This window comes from Aphelocoma coerulescens, chromosome 7, assembly GCF_041296385.1.
Source record: "Aphelocoma coerulescens isolate FSJ_1873_10779 chromosome 7, UR_Acoe_1.0, whole genome shotgun sequence".
Taxonomy (NCBI): Eukaryota; Metazoa; Chordata; class Aves; order Passeriformes; family Corvidae; genus Aphelocoma; species Aphelocoma coerulescens.
Window position 1 is genome coordinate 258614 of NC_091021.1, and position 21341 is coordinate 279954.

Consider the following 21341-nt stretch of genomic DNA (forward strand, 5'->3'; position numbering starts at 1 on the left):
CCACAACACCGCGCCCACCAATGGAGACCCCAGCCGCAGGAGAGACCCCGCCCATCGCCTGGAAGCCACGCCCGCAGCGCACGTCCCACCTCTCTCCCCGCCCCCACGGTCCTGCTGCCGCCGTAGCCCCGCCCACTTTCCACTGGACTCCGCCCCATGGCTGGGACCTCTCCCTCCCGCGCATGCGGATCCCGCTCCTCCCGGCGCTCCGAGGCCGCTGCCGCGGCTGCAGCGATGTCGGCGCGGGGCCCCTTCCGCGGCCCTCCCTCCTTCCCGCCGCCGCTGCGCTTCGGGCAGCCCGCCGTGTTCGGCCAGGGCGGCGGCCCCGCCGGCCTCCCCTTCGCGCCCGCCGCCACCTTCGCGCCGCCCTACGCGCTGGGCCAGGCGCCGGCCCCGGCGGGAAACGCGGGATTCAGCTTCAGGCCGCCCACCAGCCTGGGCGGCTTCCCGACCTCCGTCGAAGCGTTGGGTGGCGGCGGCGGCGGTGCCTTCGCAGCTCCGGAGTTCCGTTTCAAGGCGCCCGAGAGCGCCGCCGCCTTCAAACCGGTGTCAGGCGGCGAGACGGAGAAGGGCCCGGCTGCTCCCGCTGCCTTTGCTTTCTCGTCGCCCTTCGGCTTCGCATCTGAGACGGGCCCCGAGGCGGCGCTGGCGCGGGAGCCTTTCTCGTTCTCGCGTCCCGCCGCCGCTTTGGGGCGGCCGGAGGAGAGAGGCCCGCGGGCGCTGCCGGAGGATCCGGGGGAGGCGCCGTCCAAGGGGCTGAAGCGGAAGGAGGAGCGGGAGCGCTCGCCGCGGCGGGCGGCGGCGGGCGGGCGGGCGGCAGCGCCGCCGGAGAAGCGGGCGGTGGTGCTGAGCCGGCCCCGCGGCGGGATCCTGTTCGGCCGCACGCTGGAGGATCTGCTGCGCAGCCAGGCCCGCGAGCAGCGGGAGCGCGGGGACGGCCCCGAGGCTGAGCGGGGACCCGCCGAGGAGCCGCCGCCGGCCGAGGCCCGGGAGCCCGCCCGCGAAGGTGGGCGGGGGTCTGGTGGGGCAGCCCGGCCGCCTGGGTTTCTCCGTGGTTGCTGACTGCTGTCATGTTCCTTCTCGTCACAGATGCGGCCCCCGCCGCCCCTGCTCGCCGGAGCCGCGGCAGCGAGAGCACGGAGGGTCTGGGGGGCCTGCCTGCCGCCGAGCTGACGGCCATCCAGTGCAAGAACATCCCTGACTACCTCAACGACAGGACCATACTGGAAAAACACTTTGGCCAGTTCGTAAAAGTTCGTCGGATCATGACCAGGCGTAATAAAAAAACGGCTGTTCTGCACTTTTTTGATCACGTGAGTATCAGAAGTGGCATTACTCTTGGGTGTGTTCAGCCTGGAGAAGTCTCCAGGGATCCCTTAGAGCCCCTTCCAGCGTCTAAAGGGGGGGCTTACAGTAAAGAGAGAAAGCAGCTTTTTACAGGGACCGATTGGGAGAGGGCAAGGGGAAACAGTATAAACTAAAAGAGGAGTTAGGAAGAAATTCTTTGAAGGTGATGAGGCCCTGGCACAGGTTGCCCAGAGAAGCTGGGGCTCCCCCATCTCTGGAAGTGTACAAGGCCAGGTTGGATGGGGCTTGGAGCAGCCTGGGATACTGGAAGGTGTCCCTGCCCATGGCAGGGGGATGTAGCTGGATGGTCTTTCAGGTCCCTTCCAGCCCAAACCAGTCTCTGATCCCATGAAGAAAGATTTAAATCTGAGTGCTTGGGGTGGGTCCAGCACTGATGAAAACTACACTCCTGATTGTAGAAAAGCAGCATTTTTTGTGGAGACCAGTTCAGCTGATTGAATGTAGGTCTTAAGTGAGGTTAAAATACAGCAACCAGAATTTTTTGAGAATCGATAAATGTTTCTCTGGCAAAGACTGCACTGTGGGTTTCAGTGTTGTGATGCCAATAGGTTTCCGTGCTCTGCTTTTGTTTTCTTTCAGGCCTCTGCAGTTCTTGCCAGAAAAAAAGCGAAAGAATTGCACAAAGACATAGTAACATTTTGGCAAAAGAAGAAAACAAGTAAGTCTGTGTTTCCGGACTACTGGGTGTTGTATAAATAGTGTGCCAGCTGCTCTTTTTTATCCCTGTTGTGCTGAGAATGATACCTAAATTATCTCCGTAGTAGGAGATACCACGGTTGAATCCTTAAAGCAATCACACAACAGCAGTATGGTGATGTTCAACTTTGTGCTTCTGTCCAGAAGTAGGATGTTCTTTGGGGATGTAGGAAAAACCAGTCTGAAATGCCTTGCTGCCTCAGATCATGGACTGGGATGTGAGCTTCCAGCTTTCGTGAAAAGGTTCTGAGAACCAACCTAAGGAAAGTGTCCTGAGAACCTCTGCAGTGTCTGCTGATGTTGCTGTTCTGCGTATCAACAGCTAGACACTGTTTGAACCAAAAAAGAGAACAACCTACAGAGTTTAGATTCCAGATTCCTGGATTCCAGACTGTGCTTGGGATTAGGGCAAGAGGAGATTGTTCAATGCCCAGGGCAATACTTATAATGTCAAGTGCTTCCCTTTCTTTAGCTCCATGAGTGCAGTGTGTCTGCCTGTGAGATCCTAGCCTGGGGGTGCACTTCAGCTGCCAGCAGATGAATGTTTCACCTCAGCTTTGACCAACCACAGCCTTGCCTTCCAGAAAACAAACAGCTGCAGAGTTGTCTCCCTGAGAATTAACATCTTGAAACAGCAGCTCTAGGGCTGCCTCTGTGCCTGTGTCATTTTATCGTGGTGTTATGTCTGTGGCAGCTCGTGTGGCAGCATTCTGAAGTAACTATGCTGGGAGGGTTTAAGAAATCCAGCTGATGGAAGAGTTGTCTGTGGGAGAAGAAATTCTCCCTTCCTGCAAGTGTTAACTCATGCTGACCTGAATCTAAGATTGGGTATGTGAAATAAATATTTTCAGTAGGAGCACTGGGAATTGTGATTTACGCAGGTGAAGTGGGTTTCATATCCCATATGGAGTTATGACTTTTGGATTATATCCCAAACCTGAGAGAACTTTGATTCAGTTGAGGATCAGACTTCATTTACTGATAATTACTGCTAAGTGATATTTTCTTGAAAAAAACTTACTCTTTATAGAGCAATGGTCTTGATAGCAAGTGCTGGAAACTTGATACAGCTCCTAGTGCAAGCTGTTGTGGAAGTTTTGCATGCATGTACAAGACTTGGAGTCTTAGTTTTCACCACCAACCCCATGGGGTCAAGAAAGAGCTGTTGCTTAAATTGCTTGGCAGGTACCTGGTTTCATGTTTACGTGTCATTTCAGGTCCAGCAAAAAGAGAATTTTCATCCAAGGAGAAGAAAGCAGGTGAAGATGATGGAAGGCAAAGCAGTGAAGAGCAAAGCTATCAGCATTCCCCTCTTAGAAAACCTTTAATAAGATCCTCTGCCAGCAGTGTCATGCCTGGGAGAAGGTATGTCCTCTCCTCTGGGAATCCACCTGGCAGGAAAAGCGTGGAGAAAAATGGTGATCATTGTGTGCCAAATAGTCATGCCCTCTTCAGGGAGGGTGCTTACCTTCTTTTGGTTTGTCTGAATTAGAAGCACACAGCTCTCACACCTTGTCAGAAGTATACTCTTAGTGGCTTATTGGGTCTTTTACTTTGGATTTTGTTCATGAAAGCATGTGTGAGGCATGAGGGAAGTGAACAAACAGTGCAGAGCCCAGCTAGGACTAAGCAGTAATGACATTGTCTGTGGTCGTGATTCAATGAGCTTCTCAAGCAAGCAGTTTCCTTTGGAGGCAATTAGAGTTCTGTGGAACGAGAGTCTCCTTTTTGGAGTAGTTTGGATCATTGTCTCATTTCAAGTGAACAGTCTTCCTGGTTTGTGGCAGTCACAGAAGTGGCAAGGTTGATCTTTGTCGTACCTCAGTGGTGGGTCTAGTCTGACAAAAGTCATTTGATATGTATACATAATTATAAAATTAGTCATACATTGAGAATGAGTCAGTGTTCCTTGATTTAAAAAGTATGTTTGTGTCTGGGCCCTGTAAAATTTTTTTATAATCTCTGTTGCTATAGAAAGCATGTTGGTTTTATCTCTGCACCAGCAAGCCGGTTCCTAGCTTAAAAGTACAAACTGCTGTGCCATAGTGATGCAAAATGCTACAAGAGCCATCCATTTCTGTCCCCTCTAAGACCCTTTCAGTAATACCTTTTCTGTTGCACAAAGATTAGGACTTTCTTCACAATGCCAGAACTCTTGGCATCGTTTTCAGGGTGGTACTGAGGATTTAACCAGATTAACTCCCAGTGTTGGTGTTAGCTCAGAACAACCTTAGCACATCCACAGATTGACACGTTTCCCTGTGAACAAAATACTCCTCTAAACAGATGCTGGCATCCTCAAGAACAGTGGTTAAGACCAGGGCATGCACTAATGTATTACTCTTGATAAAAAAGTCTTCTGGTTTTAGTTCTCCAGCAAAGAAGCCTGGCCTTCGAAAGGCGCTGCAGTTTGAAGCCGAGCTGTTTGATTCCAGTTCTGAAGGGCAGAGCTCGGAGGGCTTGGGAGCTTCACTGTTATCCCTCAGTAATCTGGTGGGATTGGTGGCTGAGACACCTGAAGAGAGATACAGGCTCTTGGACCAGAGGGACAAAATCATGCGACAAGGTAATTAACACAAGTTAATGAGTGTAACATCTGCTTCTCTGCTGGAAAGAAGTAAGTGTTCGGGTTTTGTGGCAAAGCTGTTAAAACACTTAAACTCTTAAAAGAGTGTTTAATGTGGAACAGTCTGTAAAATACTCTCCTAGTATATTACTTCTTGTATTTTTTTCTTGTAAGACACACAAATCTGCTTTACTTATTGCACATGCAATTTCTTGTGTAGAGGGAAGGGCAGAATGTTCATCTTCTGTGAAGAGGGCATGTGGGGAGATCTGCACCTTTACAGACTCTTTAAAGAAAGTTACCCAAAGCCTTATGAATGAATGAACTGCATTTCACAGATTTGTTTGAGTTGGAAGGGGCCTTAAAGCCCATCCAGTCCCAGCCCCTGCCATGGGCAGGGACACCCTCCAGTATCCCAGGTTGCTCCAAGCCCCGTCCAACCTGGCCTTGGACACTTCCAGGAGTGGGGCAGCTACAGCTTCTCTGAGCAACCTGTGCCAGTCCCTCTAGTATCTGTCCAAATTCAAACTATTGTACAGGTGAGAATTATTTCAAAAAATGTCCTTTTGTTTCACAGTGTTCGTTGTAATGCCTTCCATGCTGTTCTTGCAGTTTCAAAACTGATCCTACTTCTAATTTAAGAACTTATTTTTAATATTGACAGACTTCTTGTCCACTTAATGCAGAATTTTGAAATTGCTGTTCCTTAGGACTCATAACATTGGGTATCTTTTAAAAGCTTCAGTCTTCTCAGCAAAACTCTCAAAATGTGCAATCCCTGGACAGGCCTCAGAGTGGGGAGAACCCCGTCCTTGTTCATGTCTGACTGTATCAAGGTTTGGGTACAGCCTTACATGCTCAGGGCTGTTTTGGCACATCAGTGTAATAGCTTATCGTGAAGTAAAAAAACCAAAACCCAAGAGATGCTTTGTGTTTGTTCAATTCTTTCTTTCTTTCTTTCTTTTTTTTTGTAGCTCGAATAAAAAGGACTGATCTTGGCAAAGCAAAAACTGTTGTTGGCACTTGCCCAGACATGTGTCCTGAAAAGGAGCGTTACATGAGGGAGACAAGAAACCAGCTCAGCATCTTTGAATTGCTTCTAGGATCTGACAAGGTATGAGATTCCCAGGATATCAGTATGCCTGATGCTCACTGGAGCTGTCAGTATTGTTTAGCTGATTACAGGGTTAATTCTGGTGCAGAAATTCTGTAGGCTGTTTCATTATTACCTTTCAATTCCCCATTGGAAAACAAGAATTGCTTTTTCACTCTGTCATGTCTTTTATGTAGTTATTAGAACTATAGTTCTAAAGCTATAATTACATTATTATATGTAATTACCTGTAACCATATATCGTCTTGAAGGTTATGAGTTGGAGACTAAGTCAACACTTCAATAGTCTGCTCCTTACTGAAGTTAAAGGCATAGGTGGGATGAAATCAGCTGCTGCAAACTTGCACATACTTCTCGGATTTTGATTCTTTTCCTCACCTCTTGCAGGTGGATCATGCAGCAGCAATCAAGGAATATAGCAGGTCTTCAGCAGATCAGGAGGAACCTTTGCCCCATGAACTGAGACCCTCTGAGGTGCTGAGCATGACCATGGACTATTTAGTGACAAACATTATGGATCAAGGAGAAGGAAACTACCGAGAATGGTATGACTTCGTCTGGAACAGAACTCGTGGAATAAGAAAGGTAAGCACTGTGGATGGAGATGTTTGGTGATAAAAAGCAGAAGATCCCATCATGCTGTAAAAAAGGGAAGCAAAAAGCAATAGTTGTTGAAACGTTTTGAATTGCAGAGTGACTCAAAGCACAGTGAAATGGGTTTTCCAGAGGTTATGCCAGGTGACTGTGCTCTTCAACTATTGTAAAAAGACATGTAATGAACTCTTGATCATTCTGTTAGGACATAACCCAGCAACACCTCTGCAACCCGCTGATGGTGTCTTTGATTGAGAAGTGCACTCGCTTTCACATCCACTGTGCTCACCACTTGTGTGAAGAGCCCATGTCCTCCTTTGATGCCAAAATCAACAATGAGAACATGACTAAGTGCCTGCAGAGCTTGAAGGAGATGTATCAGGACTTGGCTAACAAGGGGATTTACTGCAAGAGTGAAGCAGAGTTCCGAGGTTATAATGTCTTGCTGAATCTCAACAAGGGCGATATTCTCAGGTGGGAACAAGACATCACTTGTTTTCTCTTTTCCTCTGGGAAGAATTGAGTTTAGAATTAAATCCAGACAAATTGTAATGCTCCTGGTTTTAATTCTGTGCTGTTAAATTTTAATTTCTGTGCTGTTGAATTGTGATTGTTCAATATTGAAGCAAAAGGTTTGTTGCTGTCTTTTGTTCCACAGAGAAGTTCAGCAGTTTCATCCAGAGGTTAGAAACTCGCCTGAAGTTAGATTTGCAGTTCAAGCTTTTGCTGCACTAAACAGCAACAATTTTGTGAGGTTTTTCAAGCTTGTGCAAGCAGCTTCCTATCTGAATGCCTGCCTTTTACACTGTTACTTCAACCAGGTGAGGAAAAGACAGATGGATATTTTTTAAAGTATTAATGAGTAAGACAGTCTGGGATTTGGGGGAAAATCAGCAGAAAACTTAGTAGATATTGAGCCTTAAAAATAATATTGTTACTGCTTCTTCAGAAGTGTTAAAAATTTATCAGGAGCTTTCTGCTGTGATATGAAAGGCAAATACGGAAATGCTTTTTTTTTTTCTTGTAACTGTGTACAAATACATGTTTCCTTGAAAAATAATTGGGAAGTCCTGAGAATACATGTTTCCTTGGAAAATAATTGGGAAGTCCTGAGAATACATGTTTCCCTGAAAAATAATTGGGAAGTCCTGAGAGTCTTGCAAAGCAAATATGAGCCTTCCCTTTCAGAAGCCCTTGCAAGGTGTTTTTTCTGTGCAAGAATCACAAAGGGATATGCTCAGAGCAGATATCATGAAAGAGGAACAGAAACTAGAAAGCAAGCGCATAGAATTTAGAAAGAAAGTTAAATTGAAATAATTGTTTGTGTGTATACTTGATGACAAAGTACTGGTGGATTTAAACACGATCTTCATGTTTATTGTACACTTTATGGTACATTTTGGGCTCTTTCCTAGTAATTACGTGGCTTTTCCTTTTCCCCCAGATTCGTAAGGATGGTCTCAAATCCCTCAATATTGCCTACACTGTGAGCACCCAGAGAAGTACAGTGTTCCCCTTGGACCACCTGGTCCGCATGCTGCTGTTCAAAGACTGCGAGGAGGCAACTGATTTTATAAGTTACTATGGGCTGAGTGTATCAGATGGGTAAGTGTGAGGAAAATGATGCCTGGGGGGTTAGCCTGATGCCATGCAAAGGGGTAACGTGGGGGAGCTGCTCCTGAAGGCTGGATCCAGAGAAAGAACAGGCCAAGAACAAGGGATGGGGTCTCTGTAGGAAAGAAGGATACAGTTCTGCTTCTTGGGAAACTGGCATTGTAGTGATGCCTGTAGGGCATGAAGCTGAACAGTGCAAACTGGCTGTTAGAGGATGTTGGAGAACAGCAGCTCACAGATGTTTGCCATGGAAATCCATACATTGTAAGGGATGTTCATCCAAACTTGGAACGTCGAGGAACTGGAGAAGGAAAAATCCCCTCGAGGATGCCAGTTAGCGGTCTGTCAGCATTCAGAAACAATACGTTTCAGAAGTGAAAGCCCGTAGGTTACTGGAGCTTTGAGGATGTACTCCTGGTTGTTACTTTCACTTTTCCACAGGGGTTACGTGGAGCTGAATCGCTCGGCTTTCCTGGAGCCAGATGGATTACCCAAACCACATAAATCTCCCTTTGTCAGCCAGAAGCTCACTGTCTCTGTTGGGGAGGTTGTGAATGGGGGGCCCTTGCCCCCAGTGCCCCACCATGTACCCGTGTCCAGCTTCAACGGGCAGAACAAGTACATTGGTGGAAGCACCTCTGTGGATCAGGCCAGCAGTAGCCAAAAACCCAGCGGGGAAGCACCAGGTGAGAGCAAAGCTCGTTTAGGTTTGCATTTTAGGTACTGCTCAGAACACACTGCTGAGTCAATTCTGGGAGCAGGTTTAATGTACAGAGCAGGAACTGTTCTTGGCTCAGACATTGAAATGGCATGGAAATTCAGATGTAATGAAAGGATTACAATTTAAGTCATAAGAGAGTCACAGAATGGTTTGAGTTGGAAGGGACCTTAAAGCTCATCTAGTTCCAACACCCCTGACATGGCAGAGGCACCTTCCACTAGACCAGGTTGCTCAGGTGTATTTATGTATCTGTAAAAGCCAAGAACAACCTGATTATTAAAATGTATTTCCCAATTCAGGAAATACACTATTGATCCAAATCTTGCCAACATAAGTGAAATAACAAATGTTTGACTACTTCAGAAAGCCAACTTCCCTTTGCAGTTTACATGTTTTATTTGCAGCTGTTTGTTGCACTGTGTGTATAAACACGTCAGTTTTCAGGTTAGCTGAATGTGTGCTTTTCTGTCCTTGCTGGAAGTACAGATAGTGTGTGTAGGTGCCAGGTGTGCCTGACTTAAAGCAGTTGCTTTGTTGGAAATATATGTGCTTGCTACTGGGGGTAAAGTGCAATTAAATTTTTAATTGTTTTGTATAAAATATTCATAAATAGAAAATAGTTTCTCTGATATGTTTTTAACTTTAAGGCAACAAGCTGCTGTTATGGATTTATTTTATGACCTGCCAAGTTTTATCACACAAGCCAGCTTTTTGAAGAAAAGATCTGCTTCTGTTTGTGACTGATCTGGTTTCCTGAATTTTTCTCCTCTCCCTTCTCAAGAAGGAAGAGTGGAAAGCAGAGGTGTGGATTTAGAGGCCACAGCAGTAAGAGTCCAGCCCCCAGCTCATCTTCTGCCCTCGCTGTTGCCTCGTCAGCTGGTGCCAGTCCTGCCTCCTGCACAGCCCATCTCCCAGCCTGCTGCACAGCCTGAGCCTCCCCCTTCAAAGCCTCAGCCTGGCTACTCGGACACGGTAGGGAAATATTTGGGAAAGATCTGTGAAATATAATAAAAGGTAACCAAGTTCTAAGGGTATTTCATTTTTCTGGAATGTGCATGTATGTCAGATGAGACATGACAAAGTTTCTTCTTGTGGGTACGTGACCATGAATGCTGGGTCTTGAATGTGTACCCCATGTACCTGTGCTGTTTTTCTCCCTCCCACACAAGTTTTTGTGTGCTGATGCTGAACCAGTCTCGGTGTCTCATTGCTTTGTACAGTACAGTTGCCATATTCTACCTAGATAATGGTAAATGTCAGTGAAGGTTAGACCTGATCATTTGGAATTAAATCAGCTAGAATGAAAGTCTAAAGTAAAGAAATAGGAGTCTCTCTCCTTAGTTATGATTTCCTAAATTGACTTGCCCGTATTTAGTACAAAAATCTGCTTTTGTTTCTGGGCTGTTACTAACCTTTTAGATAGTCTAGTCTGAAGTTTGCAGGCCGTTGTGTTTGGTCAAGTTGGCTCAGTTTGTAAGCAGAAATACAGATGATGCTGTGAATTACAGTCAGTTAAGCAAGGCTGGAGAGCCTTACTCCCAGTTTACTCCCAGTTCCATCCTGAGAAGGACTGCACCTCGGTTCAGCTGCTTCCTCTGCTGTGTTGCAGGACATCGCCGAAGTGGTGGACGGGCTGGTGCAGGACGTCCTCAAAGGAGAGTGCAGAGAAGTGGGCAGAGCAGGAGCAGCTTATGTGGCTGCTGCCATCTGGTAAAGAGCATTTATTGCTGGTTCTCCTGGACTCTGTCACCACAGCTGCCCCTTGCCGTAGCAGCACCATGTGTGAAGATGGTAAAACTAAGCACTGCCAGGTCTGTGGTGGAGACCGTGTTACTGATGCAGTGGAAGGGAAAGCAGACCTTTCTTCAGATGTCTGTCACATCCCACCTCTAGCCTAAGGGGAGGCTGACCCACACTTCTGGAAGCTTTGCCTGGCAACAAACGTCTGTCATGGAAGGGAAGGTGCCCAAAGGGGGACAAGGGGAGCAAGTCCAGATCTGGCTCCTTCTTTGAGTCTCATAAACATTTCCTCTCCAGGGCAGTTGGTAGAGTCGTAGATGTGGGATGTGACCCAAACAATTGTTATTCCACCAGTGTTTGATAATTGCTGAATGGGGACAGCTGGCCCAGACTGACTAAAGTCCCTTCCATATGATGTCATGGTCAGCAATAAAACTGGGTTAGAGGAAGAAGTTGGAGATCTGTGGCTTTCAGGGTGGACATTAGCTGAATATCCTCTGGGCACTGCTCTTCCTGTGCGAAGCGATGACTGGCTACATTTATTTTGCTTTGTGGGGGAGTGGGGGTGTTCCCTTTCTGCATTACAGTTTATTTATTTCCATCCATGAGTTTTCCTTTTTTCTTCCTACTTTCTTCCCTGTCCCAGTGTGGGGAGGGGAGTGAACCAGTATCAGTGTGGGTGCTTGGCTAATGGCTGGAATCAGCCCACCACAAAGAGCAAGGTGTGGCTGAGAAAAGCATAGACTTGGGGCTTTGCATGAAAACCTGGCTTTGAGAAGAGATTTGCTGTTTCTGCACAGCGCCTCAGAGGCCACTGTGGAGGAACTCGTGACTGAAGTGATGGGGGAGATCCTCAGAGAAGTGGCTGGAAACGTGGTCAGTGTGGAAAGGCAGCGTGTCCAGGAGGAACAGCGCAGAGTGGAGGAGGAGAGGTGAGGCACGGCTTTGGCTGTGGGGCAGGGTGGGCTGGGTACACCCTGGACAACGTAAGGACAACCTGAGTTGCCAGTGCCAACCTGAGTCCTTGTGCCTCTGCTCAAGCCCCGTGTCTTTCTGCCACAGGAGCAGAACAGTCTCACCTCAAACTCCCCTGGGACTGTGGAGGCAGGGTTCCCCTCTGCATTCTCAGGTGATCTGCTAGTTAGCATTTTGGCGGCCTCAGAGCCATTGTGAAAATGGTGGGTGGGAATTTTAGGAACTGTTATTTACCCAGAGCTTCCAGAAGGGGACATGCATCCTGGCCCTGCTGCATGCAGGAACTTTTCCTTCTGAGCGAGCAACTTGTTTGTAGCTTATCGGGGTAAAAATAAATAGAATCCTAGAATGGTTTGGTTTGGAAAGGACCATAAAGATCATCTAGTTCCATCCTAGCCATGGGCAGGAATGCCACTTACTGGACCAGGTTGCTTAAGGAACCCCATGGTCATTGTGGTTTTGAGGGAAACCTGGCTCCATGCAAAGTTGTTTATTTAGAAACCAGATACTGGGAAATCAATTTTAGGTGAATTAGTTGTTTGCTGCTGCGTGTGGTGCTTGTGTAGCTAAGCAGCAGGTTTGCCAGTGTAAATTTTTTCACTTGTGTAAATCTTTTCTCTCTCCTTCCAGGCAAAAGCAGGAAAGAGAAGAGTTAATAAAGCAGTTGAGCCAGTTGGTGGGTATGGAATTAATGGAAGAAGTAATAAAGGAATGTGTTAAAGAAGCTTCAGCCAATGAGTTAAGGTATGTACAACGTGCTGCATGCTGGTGTTTGCTTTCCCAAAGGTTTCTTAAATGTGATGGACTTCCCTGTTTGCATCTCAGCCAATTGAATTGGCATTTGCTGGAGGTCTTCACCTCATCAGAGTCTTGGTTTGTTTTATTTGGAACCAGATGTGCCTCAGAAAGAGACCGGCAAGCCCGGATTGCCCGGTGTTCAGAAGAAGTGTGTGGCCACTTCATGGAGCTCTTTCTGGAGGATGAGATTTTCCAGATTGCCAAGGAAACCCTTCAGGAGCTCCAGTGTTTCTGCAAGTACTTAAAACGGTGAGTCACCACCCTGGGACTAGCTGCTTCTCTTGGGAGCACTGGCATGGAGCAGTTAACAGAGATGGAACTACAGCTGTCTGGTTGTGTTCTATTTGAGACCTTATCTCCATGATAAGGGTAGACCTTACAGTCTTAGTACCAGCCTCTGCTAAACTACTGTATGTGGGCAGGGAACCACACCTTGTTGTAGTCAGGTAATGAGCTTGGTAGGAGATTCCAGCTTCATTCTGCCTAGAAACTTGTAATAGTTTATCCTTGTATTCTTTCTGTTGATCAGTGGTTTTCCTGGACATCTGCTCAGTGTGTTGTGGTTGTTGTGGTGTCCATTGTACAAATACCTGATGACAAAGGTCTGCAGAAGAGTTCGTGAATGTGACCTATTTATCGGTTCTCTTCCAAAGGTGGAGGGAAGCAGTGGCAGCTCGGACAAAGCTGAAACGTCAGATGAGGGCATTTCCAGCTGCTCCCTGTGGCTTGGATTCCAAACATCAGCTGAAAGCACTGTCCCCCAGTGCAGAGTGGCCTATAGCCATGGAGAACTTGTGCAAGAGATTTGTAAACCTGGGGAATGGAGGAAAGTTGGGAATCTCTTGCACGAGGTAAGGATACTTTCAGTGGCATCAGTTGGCAATCTGGTTGATTTTAGGAAGATAAGTTACCAAAAATTCTTCCATTGTTAATGTTGGTGGGTGTGCAGAACTGTTTGTTCTTAAATAGCCCCCAAAAGACTTTCTCCACAAATGCCATGACCAAAACTGAAAATCCAAATAAATTCTTCTATTAACAGCAACTTTCTGAAGCCTCTGTAATATTTCCCGGGCCTCAGTGTTTCTTAGATTTGTTTAAAGTACTTGTTTTACACCAAAAAATATAGCCAAGAATATTTTGTTTCCAGATTGAACTGGCTGAGAAACAAGACAGTGCATGAAATTAAAGTTCAGCACTTCTACCAGCAGTTGGTAAGGTAGGCTGGGGTTTGGTTCTTGTTTTCTTAAGAAGCAAGCTGCAACAGATGTGCCAGAGATAGCAGAAATGGCCAAAAGGTATGGCTAACCATGCCTGAGTGTCCACTTGCAGCTTTGCTCCTGGGAGTATTTTGGAATAAAGGGAACAGGAAAGTCATAGAACCATAGGACAGTTTGGGTTGGAAAGGACCTTAAAGATAATTTTGTTCATCCCCCCACCATGGGCAAGGACACCTTCCACTAAATTAGTGAAAGTGTTGGGCCAGATGATCCTCCCTGGTGTAATTTTAAGGATCTGATGGGTACTATGGGGTGTGATTTTGTACCTGGGTGGGATGGGGTCTCGGATGGGCTATGGGGGGAGAGGAGTAAGTGACCTATCAGTGACCTGGCTTGTGGCAGGAAAATACTGATTGAGATGCTTGAAGTGCAGCAGGAGGTCTGGCTTCCCATGGCTCCTCATGCTCTCCGGTGGCCTGGGCGTGTGTTGGATCAGTGTGGAAGTAAAGCAGTACACATGTGCTCCTGAAATTCCCAGAGTAAGGCTCATGTATCAGATTTAGCAGCTGCAGTTCCTGAAGGATGAGCAACAGATCTAAAGAATTAACTGAACAGTCGCTACTTGCAGTATTGTAACTTGTTCAGTGCAAGGCAGACATTCCTCAGGTGGGAAAGAGCCCTGGGGTGGGTCTTTTCATCAGTTTTTTTTGTCTCTCTTTAAGTGATTTAGCTTGGACTCCCCTGGATCTCGTCTCGTTAATCACAGAACATATTCCAGTTCAACAAGAACATGTTTTTTGGAAGGCACTCTTGGTTTTGCCCAGTGATGATGAATATTCCAAGGATGATCCCAATAGGTAGGTTGAAGAGTTGACTGCTGGGTCCCTTTCTCAAACAGGGCAGACTTCTTTTATTTAGGTAGAAGAAGATCAGTAGTACACAGTCTTTGATGTAATTTTGCCTGTACCATGTCAAATTTCCAGCTTGTTTTTTTTCCTCCAGAGCACTCTAAACAATATAGCTGTAATTTATTACAGTGATCTGTATTTTCTAACGTCGTTTAATTCCTTTTGCTCATACTGAAAACAAAACCTTGATAGATGATAACTTCATGAAAATTTATAGCTATTTATTAGGGCTATTTATCATAACCTAAATATATAGAATTATGATAGACTGGTATCTTAGAGGTGCTGATACTAAAACTCTAAAATGCCAGTTTTGACAACAAAACCCCCCAAAGCCCTCCTTTTTGTTTGCTAGGATACTGATGGATTGGTTGAAAGCCAAGTTTATGGGAAACAAAATCTGTGAGAAAAATGCTTCACATACAGACGGCAAAATTCAAACACTGACGTTATTTAGTTCTCATGTCATGCAGGGCAGCAGAAGCATTCAAGTCAGTGTGTGTATAAAGGTAGGTGAGAACAATTTCATGATACCTAAGAGGCCATGAGAGTAGGGTGGGCTCTTTTCCAGTGGATATTGTGTCCTGTCAGATGGAGGGAGATGATACTGGGAGGGATAGGGTTGTTGAAAAGGTCTGAAAAAAGATGGATTTTTTTCTTTGATTTCAATCAGCTGAGAAATATGTGCAGTAGTAGAACCTGAATCATCAGTTCCTGGTCCCAGAGCAGGTGCTGAAGGGCACTCTGTGCTCAGCTCATCTATCAGACACATCCATGTTGCCCTGCTTGACAGCTTGTCATCTTAGGCTGTGTAGAGCTCCTGGAAAAGGATGTCAAAGCTGAATGGCAGTGACAATAAACTGCAAATTTTGGTGTGAAAATAGCTTTGTTTAGCTACTTCACTGTTGTCATCTTTGTTGCCTGTCTAGGTGGCACATGGTGCGCTCTCTGACTCAGAGCTTGATATGGCTGAGACACAAAAGGACTTGCTTGGGACCAGTGGCCTTGTTCTTCTCCTGCCCCCCCGAGTTAGGAGTGAAGATGTTGCAGAAGATGATGTTTACTGGCTTTCAGCTTTGCTGCAGCTGAAACAGCTGCTTCAGGCCAAACCTTTCCACCCCATAGTTCCCTTGGTGGTTCTAGTCCCCAGTCAGGAAGAGGAGGCCATGGAGAAAGAAGTAGAAGATGGTACGCAATTATTTTTGTGTCTTGAAAATATGAATGTTTAGGGCTGCCCCAAGTAGAAGTGGTGTGGCTGGTGCAGCCTCTCATTACATCATCCAGTAAAGGGAGAAGCTGTGAAGTACAGCACTTCCCAGAGTCTTCCCTAAAAATCTTGAGGCCTTAAGAGCTCACCAGTTTTGGCTTCCAGTTTTCCTTCACACACAGTATTTGATCCTGAGAGCCTGTGGGCAGAGATGGAGGGGAGCAGCTATGCAGTGAATGCAATGCAGAGCACATGGTCCAAGGACTTGTGTTCTTCCTCTGTACATGATGAGTTTTCTTATTTTTTAAGGTTTGATGCTCCAGGACTTGATTTCAGCCCAGCTTATTTCAGACTACACCGTTGTAGAGCTCCCAGGCTCTGTCAATGACTTAGAAGGCACCAGAAAGGTAAGAGCAGCAAGATGCAGGAATTACTTTCCATTATTTGTGACTTGTATTTTCACTGACCAGAGATCAGTGCCATTTGCTACAAAAAACCCAGTTTAATGTAATACTGAAAACTGCACTGAGACCAAAATTCATGGATTACTTAAATCCACTCTTGTCAGCCCTGCCTGTGTTACTGCTCAACAGAGTAGTGCTGATGGTGGGTAAACCTTTTTATCCTTAAGTTCTTAGACCTAAAATGCAGAGGACTCTTTGTAGCTCTTCTGGCTGCTGTGATATTACCCAGAGTTACCCCATCTTGGTGGATGGGACTGAGATGCCTCTATCCTCTCGTGTTCTGTACACAAAGAAGATTGTACAGATCTCTCCCTGACAAGCCCAGAGCGATGCTCCCCCACAAACCTTCACAACTTAGGTCTGCACTTCAAGGACTGCCATGATCAGACATGGTATAGTCTCCCTGGGCTGATTTCTGTGAATCTGTCCAATTTTTCTTGGATAAGTTTTCAACAAACCCAGCATCCTCCAGCAGGGAATTCCACTGCATACCTATACCTGATGTGAACAGCCTCTTTTTTGTCTGTTCCTGAGCCTGCGGTGTAGAAATTCAGTTTGTGGCCACCTAGTTGGAGAATTACTGTTGCAAATATTGGTATGATGATACCTGATTTATTGGCCTTTTGCTACATATTCTCTTGGAGAGTGTTATTCAAACTTAGGGTTGCAGGATTGAATCCTTTGTGTCCTGATCATTGCAGAACAGTTCCCAACCCTCCCTCTTTTGTGTGTCATAGGTCTCTGCAGCTGTGGGCTGGCTGGTATCCCAGTGTCCTGCCTCCCTTGAGCTCTGCAGCCAGACCCTTCAAGAGTACATTGAGGATGGGATTGATGGAGAATTTGGCAAGCGTTTCTACCACGACTGGAAGGAGAGGCGTTTAGCTGGGCTGCCACCCCAGGAGCCTGGGGTCATCATAGAGCTCTACAACAGCGTGCTGCAGTTCCTGTCAGATGTGGCATCCTCAGAGCACCTTTGTGACTTGTCTTGGCCTGTCACAGAGTTTTCAGAAGCTGGGGGTAACAAGGTGTTGCCCCACCTGCAGTGGAACATGCCAGATCACCTGGCCTGGCTGAAGAAGGCTGTGCTGTCCTTCCAGATCCCATACCTAGATCTGCCTCCTTTACGTGGTAGGTACTTCGCACTCCAGTATCTTCTTGGCAGCACGTTGTTCTCCAAGATGTGCCTGTGCAGTGTAGGTTCTGTCACAAATTCTTGCAACTTACTTTGGGCTTTTTTGTTCCACAGCTCCCTGGCGTCCTGTTTGCCACATGATTTTTCAGTATGTCTCACAGATTGCAAGTTCTTCCCACACTCAACCACTGATCCAGTCTCAGGTGGAGAATCTGCTGAGCAAAACTTACCAAAATTGGAAAACCAGAACAACTGGCAACTCTGATGAAGATGGACCTTCTGTTGATGAGATTCCTTGGGATTGTATCTTGGCAGTCTGTATTGATCATAAACTGAGAGACTGGAAACCACCCAAACTACCTATTGCTCCAGGTATCGTGTCCTCCTGCATGCATGGATGATGCTTCTTTTGTGATGGTATTTAATATGTTGCCAGCAGTGCCTTTACATACAGCAGCACGTGATGTGTAGCAGGGAGGCAGCTGTGGTCTTGCTGTGTTCTGCACGTGTCTTGTCTCTGGAGTGTGTATTTAGTATTGGTTGTGGTTTGACTTGATCCTGTGACTGCAAACGTGGCTCTGGTCAAAGTCTTTCAGCCCTGCCCTCCCAGTGGGAGAGGGTTTGCATTAAGCAAAGGCCAAGAGTTACCCCTCAGAAGCCATGTGAGCATGGAGGGCAGGCTGCCACAGTTAATTATCACTTTCATTGATTAATGAAGTTTGTCCCAGACTGTGTTTGAAACCTGTTTGAAAGTGAACAATCGCTTTACTCCCAAGTTGCCTTTTTAATACTGAGCTTCTCTTCTGAAGGAGAGAACCTGTGCAAATGATAAATGTTGGGCTTGGGTTTATTCACAGAAGCAGTAAGTAAAGACGGTCAGATTCGTGTGTACTTCTTCAAGGAGCATTTAAAGAACTACACTGTGCCTTTCTCATGGGATCAAGCCAGGCTGAGGACACAGGAGGAGATCCGGCAAGGCCACGAGAGGTGAGGTGGCCTGCACGGTGCTGAAAACCAGCACTTGGCATCTTCCCAGAACCTGCTTGTGTACATCTCCCTAAAATGATGTACAAGCTGAAACAGGGTAGTAAGCAGATTTTATTTGTACAGGGTTACTCAGCTCTCAGAGAAAGGATTGCTTGGGGAGTGCTGAAAGTGTCTAAGTGGAGAAATTAACTTCTGCCAAAAACCCGTGCTGCTGAGGCTTTGGAGTTGTGCAAAGCATGGAGGGAAAATAGTGTGAGTCTGAGAAAATGCTAGATAGGTTGAGGGGGAAGGATGCCTGAGAGCTGTGTGGCAATAAAGTGTTTGAGATGTCAAATCTAGCTCACTTCCCTAGCCACTCTCTTCCCTCTTGGAAGTTTAGCTGCAGCTCTGCTGTGTAGTGAGTGATGTTTGGGGTGAATCCTGTGCTCCTGTCAGATTAGTTCCTCTCTAATCCCATGCACAGGTGGTGGTGTGTTGGACCCTGGCACACGGGCATTATTTCTCCAAATGATCACTTCTCACTCCCTGGTATTTCCAAGCTTCAAGCTAATAGGGAAAAGCCAACACACTCACACCAATTCATGTGTTTTTGCTTGTTGTTTTCTTTCCTGCGCCCTTCAGGTCAAACCTAAAATCTCCTAAGTCCTTTAAGAAACCCTACAGCATCTCCATGGTGCCGGGTCCGTATGGCTCTGGCATGAGCATGCTGCCAGGTCAGAAAGTGAGCATTCCCAGCACAGATGAATTCAGAGACACATCCTTGGCCCAGGAGCGTCTGTTGGCACAGTTGAAACTGGAAAAAATAGAAAACAAGAGGTAAGTTCCCAGAGCAGCAGATTTTCCTTGCAGCTCCAGCCCAGGGTTGTAAACAATTTGTAACTTGTATGGAATAGGAAGTTAAACTGTGCTAGAAAAGAGCCCAGACTGTCTAGAGTTCCATCTAATTTCATCTAGCACAAAAGTGCAGTTCCCTAGTACCTCCTCTGTGCATCATGGGAACAGTCCAGGATGGTAGAAGTTCTTGGAGCTGTCAGCAATGTTTGGAAACTCTATGGTCAGTCACGGCACCAGAACTGAAGCAGTACAGTGTGTACAGTGGTCTGTGTGTCCCCCAGTGTCACAAATGTCTACAAAGTCCTCTCTGGGATGTCAGGTTGTAGCAATGCAGATCACAAAGGTGAAGTACTAAAGCTTTTGAGGTTAGTCCAAGAGGTTTTTGTCTCTTCTGCCTTCCCATGAGTTGAGTCTCTTCAGTCTGTGTGGCTCCTTTCTGTACCACAGTCTTCTGTGATGGATTTTGATGGTTGCAGTGGGGTACATCAGACTGTTTGAATATGGCTGTGGAGATCAGATGCTTCTGAACCCAATAAAACCCTCTAAGTGTAACACATCGGTTTCAGGGACAAATCCAGGCTGCCATCTGACTGGTACTCTTGCCCTTCCCATCCAGGTTTGAAGAACAGCTGCAGCGATACCTAGCTGAGGACATGGAGCCCCTTGGGGGTCTCTTGGGTCTTCCTCTCTACCTCCCCCAGTCTCTGCTCTCCAGCCCAGCTGCCACCTGCCCCTTGGTGAAGACTCCCATGTCAGCTGCTCAAGAGGTAAGAGAAGGTGGTTCTGAGCTAAACTAAAGCTCTGAGGAGTGCAGTAGCTACAAAACCCGTAGTGGGAATTACCTTGGGAGAAAGTCTCAGTCTCATCTCTTTCTGCCCAGGCTGGGGGTCAGGAGGGACACAAGGTTCCGGACCTGGAGCGAAGCCCTGCGTTGTCGGACAGACTCACACACTTGCAGCAGCTCCTCAGAGCCACCAAGGAGGCTGAGGCTGCCTCCGAGCTCCACCTCTCTGCTCTGGTGGACATGGTGGACATTTGAGCCGAGCTGAGACACGGCGACTCAAGAAAGAAATCCATGTCCAGGTGATTGAACAGGTGCACTCCTGGGGCACGTTCCAGAACCAGCAGGTGTTCTCCTGGGATGAGAACATGGAGCAGCCGTGGGGCCTGGGCCCTTCTCACATGGCTGCATTGCACAGGGCCAACGCAGCCCCGTGTCATGGATGGTCTGGGACTCCCTCCTTTTGTGCTCCACAGGCACGGAGACGAGTCAAATGCTTTTTCTTGGAAGGCCTTAAATGGCAGTGGTGTTTTTTGTTTCTCCCAGCTCTCCACAGCACTGTGGGCAAACACAGCTTTACCAGGTTCAGCTTTAGGGTAGCATGGGTCTGTGGGAACACTGGACCAATTGCTCTCCACAGACAGTCCCTGAAATGTTGTCTTAGTCTGTGCTTCCTTCATGCAGGAACTGCCTTGCAGCAGCACTGTGGTTTAAAGTTTCTACTCTGTTCCCAGGAATGTCAAAACTATGATTCTCAAGTTGGAGCAGCATTTGGCCATGTTTTTGTTTATACTTCCTGTTGCTCAGTGCAAATCCAGAAGAATTTTTGTTCTTCTGGGCCCAAGTTCTATTTTATTCAATGTTTTCAGCATTAAAAACGGGTGTGAGGTGTTTATTCCACAGATTCCACGTCATGCTGGAAAACAGTAGTATTCAGTAAACAGCTATGGAGAAGCAATTTTCCTTTTTTTTTGGAAGAGCAGATTGCCTGCATTCTCCAGCATTTAAAAGCCTTTGGAAGTTGAAGGCATTTGGTTTTAGTTTAATTCCCAGTGAATAATATGAAGATGTACTTCATGTCTGCAGTATTCCTATACAGCTAATCTTTTTCAAAGAAAATCAGCCAATTTTTCTCAAACAGAGCCTTCTGCCTGGTGGAATATAAATTACTGCACTAAACTGATTATCTTGTGTGCCCAACCCCGGCTGAAATCCTCAGTAGTCTGAAACTGTCGATTGCCTTCCAAAAAATTAATTTTACAGTTTTCTGAAGTAACATTTCACTTGTATTATTTCTCTTAAACCCAAAATAGCAATAGTAGCTTAATGCTAAGTTGAAATAAATTTAAATTGGAAAGTGTGTGCTTTGAGGCTGTTCCTGCTCCACATGCTTTTGTTGGGCTGAGTTTTGTTGAGTTTAACTGGTTCCATGTGAAGGGAAGTCTGTGTCCTGCTTTTGATGTTCTCAGTTTACCTGGAATTCAGCTGTCAAAACCTAACAGAGCTTTGGGCGTGTGGCTCATATAATTTGCTGTAAATTGTGTTTTGTACTCAATAAAATTTTTAGTGGCTTGAAAGGTGCCTCGTTCCTCTGTAAAAGCTCATGATATGGGATGCTCGAGGAG

At 46.5% G+C, this 21341-nt stretch overlaps 1 protein-coding gene across 1 annotated transcript; it reads left to right on the forward strand.

Annotated features, from left to right (window-relative positions):
* The first annotated feature begins 153 nt into the window (after positions 1 to 153).
* On the forward strand, positions 154 to 21293 carry MCM3AP (minichromosome maintenance complex component 3 associated protein). The gene is made up of 28 exons (XM_069021604.1): positions 154 to 1006; positions 1090 to 1313; positions 1948 to 2026; positions 3282 to 3429; positions 4434 to 4630; positions 5605 to 5744; positions 6132 to 6329; positions 6544 to 6812; positions 6997 to 7159; positions 7783 to 7943; positions 8394 to 8638; positions 9455 to 9645; positions 10283 to 10383; positions 11214 to 11345; positions 12019 to 12132; positions 12283 to 12435; positions 12840 to 13037; positions 13334 to 13402; positions 14126 to 14260; positions 14667 to 14820; positions 15241 to 15499; positions 15828 to 15925; positions 16720 to 17110; positions 17229 to 17486; positions 17972 to 18101; positions 18723 to 18917; positions 19552 to 19702; positions 19816 to 21293. Exons 1-28 carry the CDS (start codon positions 157 to 159, stop codon positions 19972 to 19974), a joined length of 5562 nt encoding a protein of 1853 aa, XP_068877705.1. The 5' UTR covers positions 154 to 156; the 3' UTR covers positions 19975 to 21293.
* The last annotated feature ends 48 nt before the right edge of the window (positions 21294 to 21341 follow it).